Source organism: Diabrotica undecimpunctata, chromosome 2, assembly GCF_040954645.1.
Source record: "Diabrotica undecimpunctata isolate CICGRU chromosome 2, icDiaUnde3, whole genome shotgun sequence".
NCBI lineage: Eukaryota > Metazoa > Arthropoda > Insecta > Coleoptera > Chrysomelidae > Diabrotica > Diabrotica undecimpunctata.
The window spans coordinates 108,326,082-108,342,565 of record NC_092804.1 but is presented as its reverse complement, the minus strand read 5'-3'; the positions used below and the strand labels follow the sequence as shown (position 1 = coordinate 108,342,565).

Below are 16,484 nucleotides of genomic sequence, written 5' to 3'. Positions count from 1 at the left end.
TTGGCTCTAGCGACGTCTTTTCTATTTATTTAAGCATATTCGGTAGGTAAACTGGGGATGGCTTCTTCAGTTTGACAGATGATTGTCTCAATTGGAATTTAATTTGTGGTAATACGCATGACTCATTTACGCATCCGAGTTTCAGTCTTAGATTCAAAAATGTTAAGGGCTGTCAGTGTGTCGATACGGTCGAAACTGTCCCATAATCTAAGATGTATATTAAAATAATGAATAGAGGACCAAACATTAAAAAAATATTGATATTTGTGACATCTAGTTTTCCTAGAAGAAAAAGAAGTATGGTGTTTGAGTTTTATAAATTTTGGAATGACTTTATGGTCTCTGCAGGCTTTAACGAATGTTAAATCACAAAGAAAACGATTCTTACGTAACAGCAGTTTGCAATTTGTTTTAGTGAGCTGGTAAAATTGGAGGCAAATAAAATGTTCCGAAAGATTTTCGCGGTTATTACAATTACACAAATATAGGGCAGATATTTTTGTAAAGCTCTATAAATGAAAACCCATAGTAATTGATTTATTTTGGGTGATGATATTGTCAACCTTTCAGAGCCATAGTGATACAGGTTTTATATTTGTTTTAGGATTTTTAATTACATTTCAGTTTAATGAATACTAGATTTACTTGTTTTGTTAAACATATTGTAGGTATTTTCTGTAAATCACGCTGTGTGCCACCGTTACCGTCATTTTTACGATAATAAAATTGGTTTATTCGATTTTGTATATGTATTTTTGTATATTACATTTTAATAAATTACAACTAAAAAAATAACTTATTGTTTTAATTTGTCCATATTCTTATACGGATTAAGTACATGAAAGACTAAAAGATACGGGTTAGAAAATGTCAAAATCAAAATAAATTATATGGGAATAAAAATAAAACAAGGGATATTGAATGCTTCCATATAATTTATTTTGATTAGGTGATGTAACATCGAAAGGGTCGTTTTGACATACATTTTTTTAAATAATAATTCTGATTTTTTAATATACATTGCAATAGATATTTAGCGATAAGTTGGTAGACTAGTTTTTATATATGTATAGGATAGACTTATATATTTTGGAATATTTTTTGTAAAGCGATTCACTTTATGATACATATAGAATACAACGTATTACTTAAATGCAAATCTAAAATAAATATATTAGATTTATTCATGCTGAAAGCGTATTTCAAGTCGCAGTGTGGATAGGTCTACAATAAATTCAAATGACCCAAATAAGCAAAATTCTTAAATTTTGGCTAAACGTTTAAAACGAATTTTTTTCGCCTGTGTTTATTTAATATCGTGATTATGAATTTTTTTTCCCACGTTTAGTTAAACAAGACATTTCCACATTTTCTTTCCTTTTCATACTTTTATATTTTACAGTTACTTTCTATCTTGGCCTTATAACATGTTCATTTATTTCGAAAGAATCAAAGATAGAGATATTTAGGATTAGAACAATTCAGAAATAAAAAGAAACGAAGGGATGGAAGTTACGAAAAATCTAAATATCTTAAATACACTGGTATATTTATAATAATAAACATAGTATAATTTTACATATCGAACTAACACCTCATATAAAAATATTGCTAATATTTTCAAAAGATCTTTATTCTTGGTTATAATGGTAAATATTTTTTTGAATCAATATTTTATAATTATTTGAAAACTTCTTAAAAAAGCATTTGGTAGTGATTTATTCACTGCATAGTGATTGATCGAATTCGCATTTATACAAATATTACACTTTTCAAAGATTTGAATTAATTTACCTTATGATATGGATCATATTTTTCTCTTGTTACAAAATCAACCCTTTTGATTTTAAGGGATTTCTTGTAAGTTTTAGATGGTGTTTTAAATTAAAATTATATTATGTGTGGTTAAGCTATTGACTATTCATTAAAATTTAAATGTTTTTTTTTTCTTCGAAGACATATTTAGTAATAAGGTTTGCTATGTTTAATTTAACAATATCAACGTAACCCAAAATAATGAAAAACTAAAAAACTGAACTAAAAACGAACGATCTTCGCAATGTTATTAAATCAAAACATACACAATCAATTATATATAAATAAATATTTATTTAAATGCTTAAACAGGCCAAAGCATAATAAATTTTTATTCTAAAAACAAGTTCAATTATTTTAGACAGTGAATCACTTTACAAAAAATAATCTTATTGACTTAAATTTTCTAATAGAATATTTTTTTCTATATAAATTTGTTAATTATATCACTTTCTAGAACACTTTAACTGATGATAAAATTTCAAATATATTAATAAAATCTTTAAATTATATTCAAACGATGATATTCTGGTCACTCTACTTCTTTTCTTCTTCATTAGCTTTAGTAGCAGGAGTTTGTGCTGGAGTAGGATCGTCTTGGAATAGAGGATTCTTTACTTCCATCTCGCCCGTCTGAAAACCATAAAAGTCGTTTTATTTGTTTACTTTTTACTTTTACTTTTACCAAAAATTATTATAAATGTTTCCAATTAGCTCCAACATAGTGTATAGTTTTTAATAGGTATATAGAATATTTTTGAATAATGTTCTAGATACAAAAATTGTTTACAGTTGGTGCAAAGACTTTTTTTAGTGCTGCAGAAAGTACATCGTCCATAAGTTTGATTCTGGGGAGCAACATTTTTAGTTTCTATTCCACATATTTCATAAAGACGCAAACGGATTATCCTGGGAATGTTTTGCTGTTTTGCTCGTCGACGAAAATGTGGGACAAGTATTTTAGTACGTTAAAAAACCAATAAAAACCGATTGAATTTGAGAGCTAATTTCAAAATATAGATGACAATCAGTTGATTTATATTACTTTTTCTCGATTTTTTAAGGTATTAAAATATGTATATGTATATACAAAATAATGTATAACAGTATTATTCTTTTTTTACCATTATATTATACTTTTTTTTATATTATTATACTTTTTTAAGGTATTTAAATATGTATATGTATATACAAAAATATGTAGAACAGTATTATTCTTTTTTTTTCTATTAAACAACACACATGAAACAATACTTCTCAATACGTAAACAAACATCAGTTTTTATAGGTTGGCAGACTATTTAGAACATGGCGGATCCTCACAGAAATTTGGATTACGAAAATGCACTTCGTTTCGCTTCTTATTGGGTGGTGTGTTCTATGGTCTAATAGTAACCTTGTTATATGCTATTGGGTGACAGTTATAATAATAATTTGTCTAATTTCCTTGACAAAATAATAATGGACTATTTTGAATTTAGACCACCGTTACATTACTATATTTGCAGATATGTTAAAAATAAGCTGATCTCTGAACCTGTCACTACTAAGGAAGCTATAACAACTAAAGTTCTTTAAATTCTTAACGAAATAGATAAAGAATCAATATTAAGAGCTACTAATGAAAATCTGATTAAAAGCGTTCATAAATGATTGGGTGTTGATGGTAACATCTTGAAATTTTATTACATTAATAAGCTCGTGCCTATTTTCTTTGATAGAATCTTTTTAATTGTTCAATTTTTAACTTACAATATGACAGTTGTAAATTAACTAGTCTACGAAAATTAACACTCTACGAAAAAAATTTTTATTTGTGACAAAAGTTAAGTTATTTTAAAACTGCAAGAGATAGGTATAGAGAATACATATAATGTCTATACCTATGGTGAATATACAGGGTGTCCCATTTGAAAAAAAGAAATTAGGCGAAAATTTATGATGCCGGTTTTATGCAAATTTCAACAGCATTCTGTATAACGAAAAAGGCAATTGTACACTGTAAACGATAATGCTGTATCTGGTTAATAAGTTGATAAGGAATATAAACTTTTATTCAATTTACATTAGAGGGTATCAAACTTTATATACGTAGTAGAAAAGAGTAATTTTCATATAAAAATCATTATAACTCGTATAATAACCATATAAAAACGGTTCACAATAGGTATAGGAAGGTATTAACAAAAACTGTTCAGAATAACGTGAATATTTATAAAATATACAGGGTGTCCAATTAAAAAAAACGAAGTTATAAGCAATTTCTGATATAACCGGAAGTAGCAAATTGACGAAAATCTTTTCATTAAATAGGTCACTCTACAAAACTTGTTCATTCCAATTTTTATTTAGGGACCTTTAGTTCTCGAAATATTTTTAATTGGCCGTTTATCTGCTGCACTCTGTGTATATTGTATATATATATATATATATATATATATATATATATATATATATATATATATATATATATATATATATATACATCCATACACGTAATTATACTGTAATTTAATTAGACCTGTATAAACTTTTATATACTCGTATTATAATTATGTAAACCAATTTTTTAAAGTAATTTCCAAATTTGCCGATTGCTTAACAAATAAAAAGTAATTTACAAAAAATAGAATGTTGTAAGAGCATTGGAAACTTCTTGATTAGAAATCAAAAATTTTAATTACGTTTATCTTCTCATTAAACCCGTCATAGAAGCTTGTTTAAGACAATTATTAAAGCGAACTGAACCTTCAATAATTTAATTATATCCAGTCTATACGGCTACTGCTTGTTTCGCTAGTGTAGATTTGTCATATCTAATTTATTTGATTGTACGTGCGAGGGTAATAAATGAAAGGGCGAATTATACTCACGGGAGCTAGTCCTGGACACTCATAAACTGTGTAATCACCCTCTTCGTTCTCCTCGTCGCTTTCCGCTTCAGATACAGACCCATGCCTGTCTCCGGGCGGAGCTCTAAAATTGATAATAAAATTTTGTTAGGTATGGGAACATTAATTTAAAGCGCGTAAATCGGAAAACTTTTTTTATGAAAAGATTTGGTAAGCTTCGTTGGGTAAGAGAAAAAAGATTTTTTTACTCTAAACTACTGGAATTTTACTAAAGCATAGCTATACTTTTCCAATAAACATTTCTCGGTATTAGTTATATTTAAAATAAACTAGTTGTCTAGTTGTTATGATAAAACAGATTTCGTTTTTCCTTATATTACTTTATTCATCTCTAACTTTACTTTCTTCACATTATTATTCAACCGATTATTTTATTATTAATTCACTTTTTTCTCTTATTATCACATAGTCTGCTCTTTCGTTTCTTTTCAATGTCAGCTTTAAATACGACTGATCAATTTTAGTCAATTCATAAAATAAAAACAAATAATACAATAAATAATTATTGTCTTTAATTTGGAAAATCTAATAACATAAAATTATAACACAGATATCAATAGCTGGATCCTTGACCTGGTTTACTTTTTAAAAACGAACTGTCAATGTTGTTCCGAATGTCATTGTCACTAAAACAGTCAATTATTATTACCGGTATCTCAAGTTAGTTGGAAAACTCCCGTATAAAAGTTCGGATAAAAAAATTTCACTTAGAGTAAGGATATATGGTTCCCGATTAGTGATCCAATTGTATTGGCATTTTTCCGTATAATTGAATACTTTTAAGTATGGTATCTTTAATGTTAATCTAACTGATATTTGGTTTTGCAAGGTATTTATGCAAGTACTCCAAAATTAAGTAATCTAAACTTCATTTTTGCATTTAACAGTGAAAATTTCACCTTGAACGTTTTTCTTAACTTAGTGGAAATACTTGTTTTTCAGGTTCAGTTCATAAATTGATTGGTCCGAAAACGTTCTGAACTTTGACATACATAATCCATTTGTATTTTTAATTTAATTTTCTAATTAAATATACTACTATAAAAAAAAGTAAGAACTAAAAAAGGATACCATATGGGAGAAAAACAACTTAAGATAATCTGCTATGCGGACGACGCAATACTACTCTCTCAAAGTGGCGATGATTTACAACGTATGCTGCACCAATTTTATATAACCGCTAGAAAATTTAACATGTTAATTTCCCCAAAAAAGACAAAATGCATGCTTACAACAGCAAATTTACTAAGATGTAAATTGGAGCTGGAAGGTCAGATAATAAAACAAGTGATGAAGTTTAAAAATCTAGTCATCAGATTATCTAGCTACGGAAAGCCAGAATTTACAAAACAGTCATCAGACCAATAATGACATACGCGGCAGAAACAAGACCTGACACAGAGAGGACAAAAAGGATGTTAGAAACAGCAGACATAGAAAAATTGATGGTAAGACACTATGGGACAGAGCTAGAAGTACAGTATACGATGTAGATGCAAGGTGGAGAACATCAAGAACTGGTTAATGAATAGAAGAGTGGGATGGAACGATCATCTAAGCCGAATGACAACAAATAAAATAGTAAAGACTGCAAGAGACGGTCCTTCAATAGGAAAACGATCAGTAAGAAGACAACGAAAACGATGGAACGACAACTTACTTGAGACACATTGAAAAACCGACAGAGTCATGACTGTATAAAAAAAAAGAAGAAGAATTAAATATATCACTTATAACAGAAGTTTTTTACTTTGATCTTCTAGTTTTCTAACTAATATGATATACAACCAACTCCCGCGAATTATCCTATTTTAAACTTAAAGCAGGTTTGGTTTATACCAGTAGTATACATTTATAATAATATTGTAATACACAATGCATAAAGTTTTACTGTCATTCAGTTTTATTTCTACTAAATATATGTATTTTATATTAATAAGTTAAAGCGATTTGTTGAATATAAACATAGTGAAACTTCTGATCGGAAGGATGTCTACGCTAGCTGAAGACCGATCTGGAAGGAGCTCTTTTCAGAGATGTCGAATTTTTGTCCAACACGTGGAGTATAGCTGTGACAAATAAAAAATAATAGGTAGGACAAGTATCATTATGGAATGAGATTGGAGACTAGAGAAAACCAATGTAAAGTGTTTTTGAGAACATCATAATATTTTTCAGGAAGTTGTGGATCGAAAAAAGTTAATAAAATTCCGGGTAGAAATGGTATTTTGTGTTTAGATCGCCTAAATACTAGATGTCTCCAAGGCTGGCAGAGTGTCTTAAGGACATTTTGAGCCCAAGTGCTGGGAGTCCAAATTGTTCGCAAAACGTATCTGAGGATGGGATTTGGAAGGTTATGGGAGAGATGCCAGCTGTATTGTGGAGCAGTTCAGAGGGATAATGATATATCTTTCTGCAGAGTTTACGGAGTATTTTCTCTCTGCAACTAGGAGACTATTTAAATGTCTACGTTTAAGCAGTGTAAACACTTAAGCTTAAGCACGATAGAATATGCACGGTATTCAATTGTTGGCCTTATAAAAGTTTTGTATATATGAAAAACCGTCGCTGTATTTATTTTTTTTTTCATTAATAGCTTTCAAGAGTGTGGCTCGACTGCGTACCTAATTGAGGGTAGTTTTAATATTGGTATCCCAATTTATCGTTATTTAATTTAACACCCAAATAGGATACTGTCAAATTTAGTTTGAGTGTCACACCGTGGAAAATATCTTACGGAGATCTTAACCATCTTTTCTTTGGCTGCAATGAATATTAAGAAAAATCTAATAGATTAATTTTTATACTTGATGAAATAAAATATTTGCTTCCGTAAGTCCATCACACATTTTGGCAACTTCTTATACAGAAACCTTAAAGTTATTAGTACATTTTACTAAAGGTACAAAAGCAAAAATCTATATAAGTAGAGCTTCAGTGACTTCACACACACCGTCGGGAGTTCAAATTGGGTTAAAACCAGGTTTGTATTTTAGATATCTAAAAACAATTGCCCGAGTCTTGTTGGCATTTAGTGTTATTTGTCAATCTATACACCATCTTCGACGAGGTTTAGTTGTTTCTAATGATTGAATATCGTAGGATCCCTGCCAACAGCCAGAACTACTGCAACGTCTGCATAACGAAGGGTTTTAAGGAATGTCAGATGGGGACGTGTGAAGCTGTGTGTATACACCATATAATATACGAGCCAAGAATAAATATTGGGGAACCCCTACCAAAGAGTAAAAAGTTCGCTTAGTCTTTCTGCATCTTTTAGCCTTATCATTTTATCTGTGAGATATGAGTTCTCTAATTTTATGTATAAGAGTGGCAGTCTAATTTGTTCTGATTTTCTAATAAGGCCCGGGTGCCAGACCTGATCAAAAGCTTTAATGACTAGAAACGTGCCTACTACGAGATTATTATGATCAAGTGTTACTATATTGGTTAATAGTCTCTAGTCTAGATTATTTGGGACACGTTTGAATACCTTACCTAGAGTATTTAAAACAGAGATGGGTCGGTACAATTCAAGGTTTATATGGAGTTTGCCTGTTTTCGAAATCTTTATAGTAGTTTGAATTTTTTAGGAGTTTAGAAAATAACAAAGTTTTAGGGCAGCATTGATTATATAGAAGTAATTAGGGTTAATATACTTAAAGGGAGTTTTTTAAGGCATCTATTGTGGATGCTATTTGAGCCCAGAACTGTCGTTATACTGAAATTAAACATTTCTTTGATCGAATTGTCGTTAGTGGAGGCCATAATCGGGTCACTCTGGACTTCCTCGTGACGAATAAGAGTGTTAAGTATATTTTGACCTTGTAGTTCCGTTCGGTTTTTAACGTTTATGCAGGGGTTGTCTGGGATATGGAAGATTTTTGGAGCATATTTTTAAATGCCTTTATATTGTTACTGCTTGAGGAAATTAGTACAAGTCCGAGAGATTCGAATTTATAGTGAAATCCATGGAGCTAGACGAGTTATCGTGGTCAAGTACCTCGCGACTTTGTGGCAGCAGTGCGGAATCAGACATTTTTATTTTGAAGCGAGGAACTAATATAAGATAGCTCTTTTTTGTCTGACCGGCTGATAGGTGCTCTCACAGTGACCTTGTTTACTTCTTAGTGTTAAAGAATGGACGTTATCGAATTATAGACCCAGGGGTTATTTTTGCTTGACCGTTTATTACTTAAATGTACTTTCTAACAGTGTTTATTCATCATGGTAAAAAGACTATTAAAAATGCTTTTAGCCTTTTTCTTTTAACGCTTTCTGATTGTCGAGATGAAAGAGAAATTCTTACACTATAAAAGTAAATTTAAATATAAAACAATTAGAGGCGTCATTGTGCCATTTATCTTTTGTTTCATATGTATTTCGAACAGCTCTCTCCACTTTTACAAATTAATACAGTCAATAATACCCTTATCCTCAGATCAATACGCCTTAGCGATTATGTAAGTAGCACCGCTAAGCTTTCTAGTTTAAAACAAGCCCTCATCCAAAACGATTATCGTAAAAATCACATCAATAAGAGCATCGACAGTCATCAGTCTGCCACTCAATTTCAACCCAAAGACTTAGACTCTCATCATGCGAAAGCTTTTCTTTCTTACATTCAAGGTGTCACTGACAAAATCATTAAAATTCTTACATCAAGCGGAATATAGACAACATATTTCACCCTACCCCCCCCCCCCCCCCCCCACCCGCAACAAAAACTTTCATAACTTGTCTGATCATCAATCTAATCAGACATACGATCAGATCAGTCTGAACAAATTATGAATATTTTATTTCTGTTCGCAATTCGATTCAATTTCAGCTCTAAGTCAACAAAATCTTCATATAATTTACAAAATTGATTTTGAAAACTCTGGAATCATAGCTCTTATTCGCTTCTATCAACAAAAAATTATCCGAGAAGCCATTAAAATTGAAAAAAGGCCAGATTGTCTCAATAAAAGATATCACAGTATCCGGTTACCCTCGACATGGAGACCCCACATAAAGAAAATATCGTTCCCTCTACACATCAATCAAAATCCAGGCGTTAAAAATATTCGCGCTAATATATCGCTCTATATTTCTACGTTCCCTGTTAGTTTTTTTTGTCTTTAAAAACCTTATATGGATTTATACATTTTATTTTATAGATCGTTTTAAAATTGTACTCTCCCGACGTTCCATCGATTGGTGCATATACTTGTATAATAATTATCTCAATAAGATTAACCGTTTTCAAAATCATTTGAAGTATTTCATCATACTTTTGTCAAATAAAAATAGTGAATACAACAGATATCGCTGCTTAAAAAATATATCAGTTATTCTAAAGCGTTTTGTTAACTGCAATATTAATACTTTTTAACTCCTTTTTTTGCAATATACTTATTTATTAAGCTCGATCAAAACTTTGAATCTTAGCTTGAGGTTGGATAATAGAAATAGATATGCCTTACCTTTCCATGGCTATAATCTGTTGCTTTTGATGTTGATAGTGGTACATTTGAGCAGATTGTGCAAGTCGACGATCTCCAGAGGGAGAAATGTCTTTATTTGGTCCGGTAACACCATAAGCTGGATACTCAACATCCGAAGCATTCTTTACGTGTTTCTGCAAACTAAGAACATAAATTATTATAAATGAAGTATTTTTTATTGAATGAGAAATTAATAATATTTAAAACATACCGGGCTAAAAGTGTTAATCCGGTGAAGTTTTAAGCGATTTTCATATTTAATTACAACACATTTATTTACTGTACATGATAAGTAGAAAAAAAAAGACACGTTACTTAAAAAACCAATTTTCTAAAAACTGAAATACGGTTTAGTTATTTCTCGAGTCCCATACCTCAAAGAAAATTACGTGCTCTTTACAAGAAGTTGTTAGAATTACAACCATTGCGTTCGAATCAACTCTACGGATCATTTTGAGCGTATGAAGATTTTCAAGAAACTAAATAAACTTTGGCAGCAGATTATAACGCATATTTTCATATGATTCTACATTAGTAAATTTGTTTCTTTATATTTTTATTATATATTATATTATTTTCGTATTTTAAAAATTAAATATTAGTTTTTCTTTTGCCATTTTCAAAAATTTAAATATCTGATACTTAATAAAACTTATTTTTAATAATATCTAACTTCAATAATATTAATAATTTCCATTCCCTTTTTACTATGAAAACGATTAACTTCTTATTTTCTGTAATAAAATAAAGACAGTAAATAGTTGTTTACTAATTGTACTATTAAAATAAATAATTTGAAATAATAGAGAATGCATTGTAGGTATAAATAATTATTTTTTAGTATCTTATTAAGTAATTTATTTTGCTTAAAACTATATAAAGTGTAGATAGCAAGTTTGCACATTTATCTGCTGACGTGCAGATTTTAAACAAGAAGAAGCACAATTTTTCGTGTAATGGATGGATACCTACTTCTCTGCGATCCCGGCTGGTCTTAGATCTACTTTAGAAATAGCAAACTGCGCGAACTCATGGATTTCTCCAGACACCAATTTCCAGGGAAACCATGTCCAAACCCAAAGCATTCCCACCTGCACCCTTTTCTTCTTCTATATCCAAACCAACTCGCTAATAGTAGCAATTTAGTGACTAAAACCCCCAAAAGTGATTTACCATGAAAGACGAAACTAATAAACAGCCGTCAATCAAATGCTGGAACAGGGGGTGCTTAGAATCCCCCAAAAAGATTGAGCTGTTATAAAGGATTAGACCAGTAATCCGAAATAAGGCGAACAGGAGAAGCCCAAATTACTCTTAAATCAGGCAACTATTATATTTTAGAAAAGAAGAAGACACTTTAAATTATGGAATAGGATTACATAAACGTATAGAACACACAGAAAATATAGTTAAAATTAACAGCACAAGTCCGAGAATTGTTTACCTTATCTTCAAAATAAATGCAAGATATAACCTTAAGGTAATCCAGGCATAAGCTCCAACTAATATTCACTGGGATAATAAAATTAAAGATGTTAATGAGTACGTAGAAATAGCAGTATTACACAATGATATGGGCGACTATATGAGACAGAAATATGCAAAGGCAAATACTACTAAACTTCTTAAATCAGGATAGTTTATCCATGACAAAACACTATTTTTCACTAAAAGTTCACATGGCAGTGTCAAAATTGAGATAGATTTTACCATAGGGAACAAAAAAATAATTAGATAATATATTAAAGAGCTCAACAAATTTTCGATAGGAAGCGATACAGATTAATGCGAGAAGAAACAGTAAGAGTAAATGTCAAACTGGAAATAACCAAGATAATCTTAAAAATACGAAAGAAAAAACAAATTTCTCCAGCAAACAACGAATCGTAAAAATACACTAGCCAGGCATATACAAGACTTAGAAAACGAAATAAAAGATAATAAAATAATGACCTAACAAAGGCACTAAGAAAAACGGAAAAGAAGTGCTGCCCGATAGTCATGACCCATAAAGAAAAAGATTTAAGTAAAAGAAAACTTCTAACCGAAAAATACGACTTTAATTGCTTACGAGTGAAGTAATTAAACAAATGTATGAACCGCTCAATCCGAAAAGCCATAAGACAAAACAGTAAAAGGGAAATAACAAATATAATTTAAGTTCTTCTTCTTCTTTTTATGTAGACATGACACTGTCTGTTTTTCAATGTGCCTCTAGTAGGTTGTCGTTCTATCGTTTACGTGGTCTTCCTACTGATTGTCTTCCTATTGAGGAAACGTCTCTTGCCGTCTTTACTCAATTTGCTGTCATTCGGCTTATATGAACATTTCATTTCATTCTTCTATTTCTTACCCAGTTCTTGATGTTCTCTACCTTGCATCTACGTCGCCTATCTGTACTTCTAGCTGTGTCCCATAGTGGCTTACCATCAATTTTTGTAAGTGTTTCATTTCTGCTGTTTGTAAAATCCTTTTTGTCCTCTATGTGTCAGGTCTTGTTTCTGTCAAGTATGTTATTATTGGTCTGATGACTGTTTTGTAAATTCTGCTTTCATTTCTTTGTCGATATTTTTATTTTTCCATATTCTGGTGTATTCTGTGGTCGTATTTCTGCCAAGTATGCCATTATTGGTCTGATGACTGTTTTGTAAATTCTCCCTTTTATTTCTTTGCCGATATTTTTATTACTCCATAAACTGGTCTATTCTGTTTGGTCTATTCACTTGATCTTCCTCTTCAGTTTCGAGTTTTTCGTAGCTAGATAATGTGATGCCCAGATATTTAAACTCCATCACTTGTTCTATTATCTGACGACACCATTAAAACACTATAATGAAATAAGTTTCCCGACGAAAGTACCATTTGTTCCTCACTTTTTCGTCGTAGTTCGGATAACCCAAGTATATCTCATTTTATATGTTTCAGCACGTTTTCAAGTTCTTACACTTTTTCGACCTCTATTAATATTCTGGTAATTATATGTTACCATAAATCATATTATTTGCCGTTGTCGTTTGTGAAGGTGGCTTGGTCCACTCCAGTTTTTCTTAGCACGCTATCTCTCCCTACCTCCGAAACTGCTACCAGAGCCTGATTTGAAGGAATTGCCGGAGGCTGAGCACCTTGCATTTTCTTCGTTCCCCATGTTACGGGGACTTCTGGCCATTTCTCTGACCACGCTGGTTTATGCGGTTATAGAAGGTTCACCTTACAGGGTCCTTTACCCTTACCGCATGATTGCATTAATAACTAATGTCAAATAGCTTTTGTAATAATTATTCTTGATATTGCTAAAATTATTGATGCTGAAAGAACTTTATAAAAACGGAGTTAAATCTAAAATTAACATAAGTATACAGTTAAATTTTTTTTAAATTTAGCAAAAAATGTAAACATGTCCCCCCATTTTTTAATTTATTTTAAAAATACAAAACCTAAAAATATAACAACTTTTTTTAAAACGAGGGTTTTTTCATTATCACACTTGTACTTTGTAGGAATATTAAATGCACCACACAACGACTAACAAGGAAGCACTTAAAATACTTATAGACTTAATTAATTTTAGCGATTCTTTTCTACCAGTATTATTTGATAATATTAGATACTTCTTTTGTTGTTCCAAATTAACTCTATCGGATTGAAAACGCAAAAATAGGGAGGAAGTCTCAATATTATGTGCCCATGCTCTTCGGAAATTCTCTTTAGGGTATATAATTTGTTAAATTGCTTCATGTGTAGAACTTTGTAAGTTTTGTTTTTTTGTATAAAAATCTCCGAAATACTAATTATTTTTCATTAAAAAGTTTTGCAGTTCAGCTTTCTTTGAAGATGTACACCAAGCTGAAATAATGACAACTGGGAAAATGTTCTGTTTAGAGATGAATCCAGATTTATACTCGATAGTTCCGATCGACGTTTAAGAGTAATCCGATGACCAAATGAGCGTTATGACCAGTGCAACGTACGTAGAACGACTTTATTTAATGGATAATATTTAACTTTTACGTGTAAGTTCTTTAAACAGTTAAAGATACATAACCAATATTTTATCTGAGCATGTTTTTCCTTTCGCTTATTACACTCGCGATCATAAAATCCGGGTCACCTTGAAAATCACCGATATTTCATTTTTAACGAGCTTTATCGTAAATAATAATAACACAAATACAAACTAATACATGTTTCTGGGAATTGTTGTCGGCTTAGCGGTTTCCTTTGCAACAAATAATTTCAATAGTGCCGATTTCGCGGGAAAGCGCACACTTCCCAAAATGAACGGTATCTGTAACTGCTGCTTGTTTTAAATGTCTCATTTGTGTTTCGACTTTCTGTTCAACCGCAACGAACAAACGTTTATTATTGCCACCATTAGTGTTTATTAGTGCCAACATTAGTGTTTATTATTGTTTATTTTTTGCCAAAAATACCCTTGACTGTTGTTGAAACGGCACAAATTGTTGCGCTTGTGAAAGACGGTCACACTCAACGGCAAGTCGCAAGAACTGTTGGCGTAAGCTTTTCTACGGTTCAACGAGTGCTTCAACGCTTTAAGGAGAAGGGTTTGCTATCCAGACGACATGGCTCTGGACGAAGAAGAATGACCACGGTACGAGATGACCGTTTTCTTGCGTTTCAGGCATTACGAAACCGGACCTCAACTGCGATTATGCATCGAAATCGTCTACAGGAAGTACGAAATCGCAATGTTAGCGTTACATCAGTCAGGAGAAGATTTCGTTCTTTTGGACTATCTTTTAGGGTAATGGCTACAGGACCGCCACTTCGCCTGGCGCATCGAGTTGCACGACTAGCTTTTGCTCGACAATACGCATATTGGGGAATTAACGATTGGAGCAAAGGGTTATTCTCAGATGAATCCCGTTTCTACCTAACTGGATCTGATGGACATGTAAGAGTTTGGAGGAGAACCGGTGAATGATTTTCACAAGCTTGCATTACTCCAAGAATGCCATTTGGTGGAGGCTCAGTCATGGCTTGGGGAGGTGTATCTTCCGACTTCCGCACAGAATTACCCTTCATCGAAAATGGGTCCTTAACTGCACGAAGCGACATTACGGAGATTCTGGAAGAACATGTTATGCATACTATGGCAAGGCTTGGAGAAAACGTCGTTTTATTCAGAACAACGCGCGAACACACGTTGCCACGATCAGTATGCAATACTTGGACGAGGTTGGAATTACGAGGTTACCCTGGCCATCTAGGTCTCCGGACTTGAATCCCATCGAACATATCTGGGACGATTTGAAAAAACGTATTCAAGCCCTAACCTCTCCTCCTAACAACGCACAGGAGCTTAAGGATCTGTAAGTGAGAGAGTAGAATAACATACCACAACATGTAATCCGGAGAAAAATTGAGAGTATGCCCTGTCGTCTGCGAGAGGTCATTAGAGCAAGTGGAGGCAATACACGATATTAATCATAGAAATTTCACTGACATTTTACCACGTTCTGTATTTTCCATTTTTTTTTCGTATACCTGTTTTATCAACAATTTGGTTTGTTTCCTGCTTTTTCAATCAAAACAATAAAAAACCTTTCTTTTTCTTTCAAAACAAACATCGATGACAAATAAAAAATACGTTAGCCTAAAAAAAAGGTTATTTAGAGGCAAAAATATTCCAAAAACTTAAAATTTTCAAGGTGACCCGAATTTTATGATCTCGAGTGTATATTGGTAACAATTTTTTGCTAATACAAGATCATGCAAGACCTCACGTTGCACTAACTGTAACCGAATATTTACAATAGTTAAATGTTCGGACATTGAATCCGCAATATCCGCAATATCCAGATCTTAAATAGATCGAAAATTTGTGGGACATAATTTTCAGAAGACTAAGACAGCGCTTGCCACCTCCTAGAATCTTAGGGGTAGAAACAGTAGCTCTCAAGATTTCGAATGATATTGATCAAGACCAAATAGCAAACCTCATTTTAAGTATATCTCGTCAATGTGACGCTACTGACGCATACTGTATTGATTTATTTTTGTTACTTTAATGATATTATAACGTGTACTTCTTACTTTATGCTAATAAAAACGTTTTTTTATTATAAAAGTACATTTCTCCTTTATTATCGAACATAAGCGAAGAAATCGAAAAACCACATGTTAAAAAAGCCTAACGCTACAATTGAGTTTTAATTTCAATATTTTATAAATACTAGAATATTCCACAGGGTGCTCTGAACTTTGAGAAAAAATAGAGTATGATCATTACACCTGGTATACAATAAAA

The 16,484-nt window shown here is 31.7% G+C and overlaps 1 protein-coding gene across 1 annotated transcript in view; it reads right to left on the bottom strand.

Annotated features, from left to right (window-relative positions):
* Positions 1–915: 915 nt before the first annotated feature.
* The window catches only part of LOC140434766 (uncharacterized), a 108,067-nt gene continuing 92,498 nt past the window's right edge, over positions 916–16,484 (bottom strand). The window contains exons 5-7 of the mRNA XM_072523263.1: positions 10,196–10,357; positions 4,689–4,791; positions 916–2,448 (exon numbers count right to left, since the gene is read on the bottom strand). Of these exons, the coding sequence (XP_072379364.1) occupies positions 2,353–2,448; positions 4,689–4,791; positions 10,196–10,357 (361 nt within the window). The 3' untranslated portion in view covers positions 916–2,352. The remainder of the gene's footprint in view (positions 2,449–4,688; positions 4,792–10,195; positions 10,358–16,484) is intronic.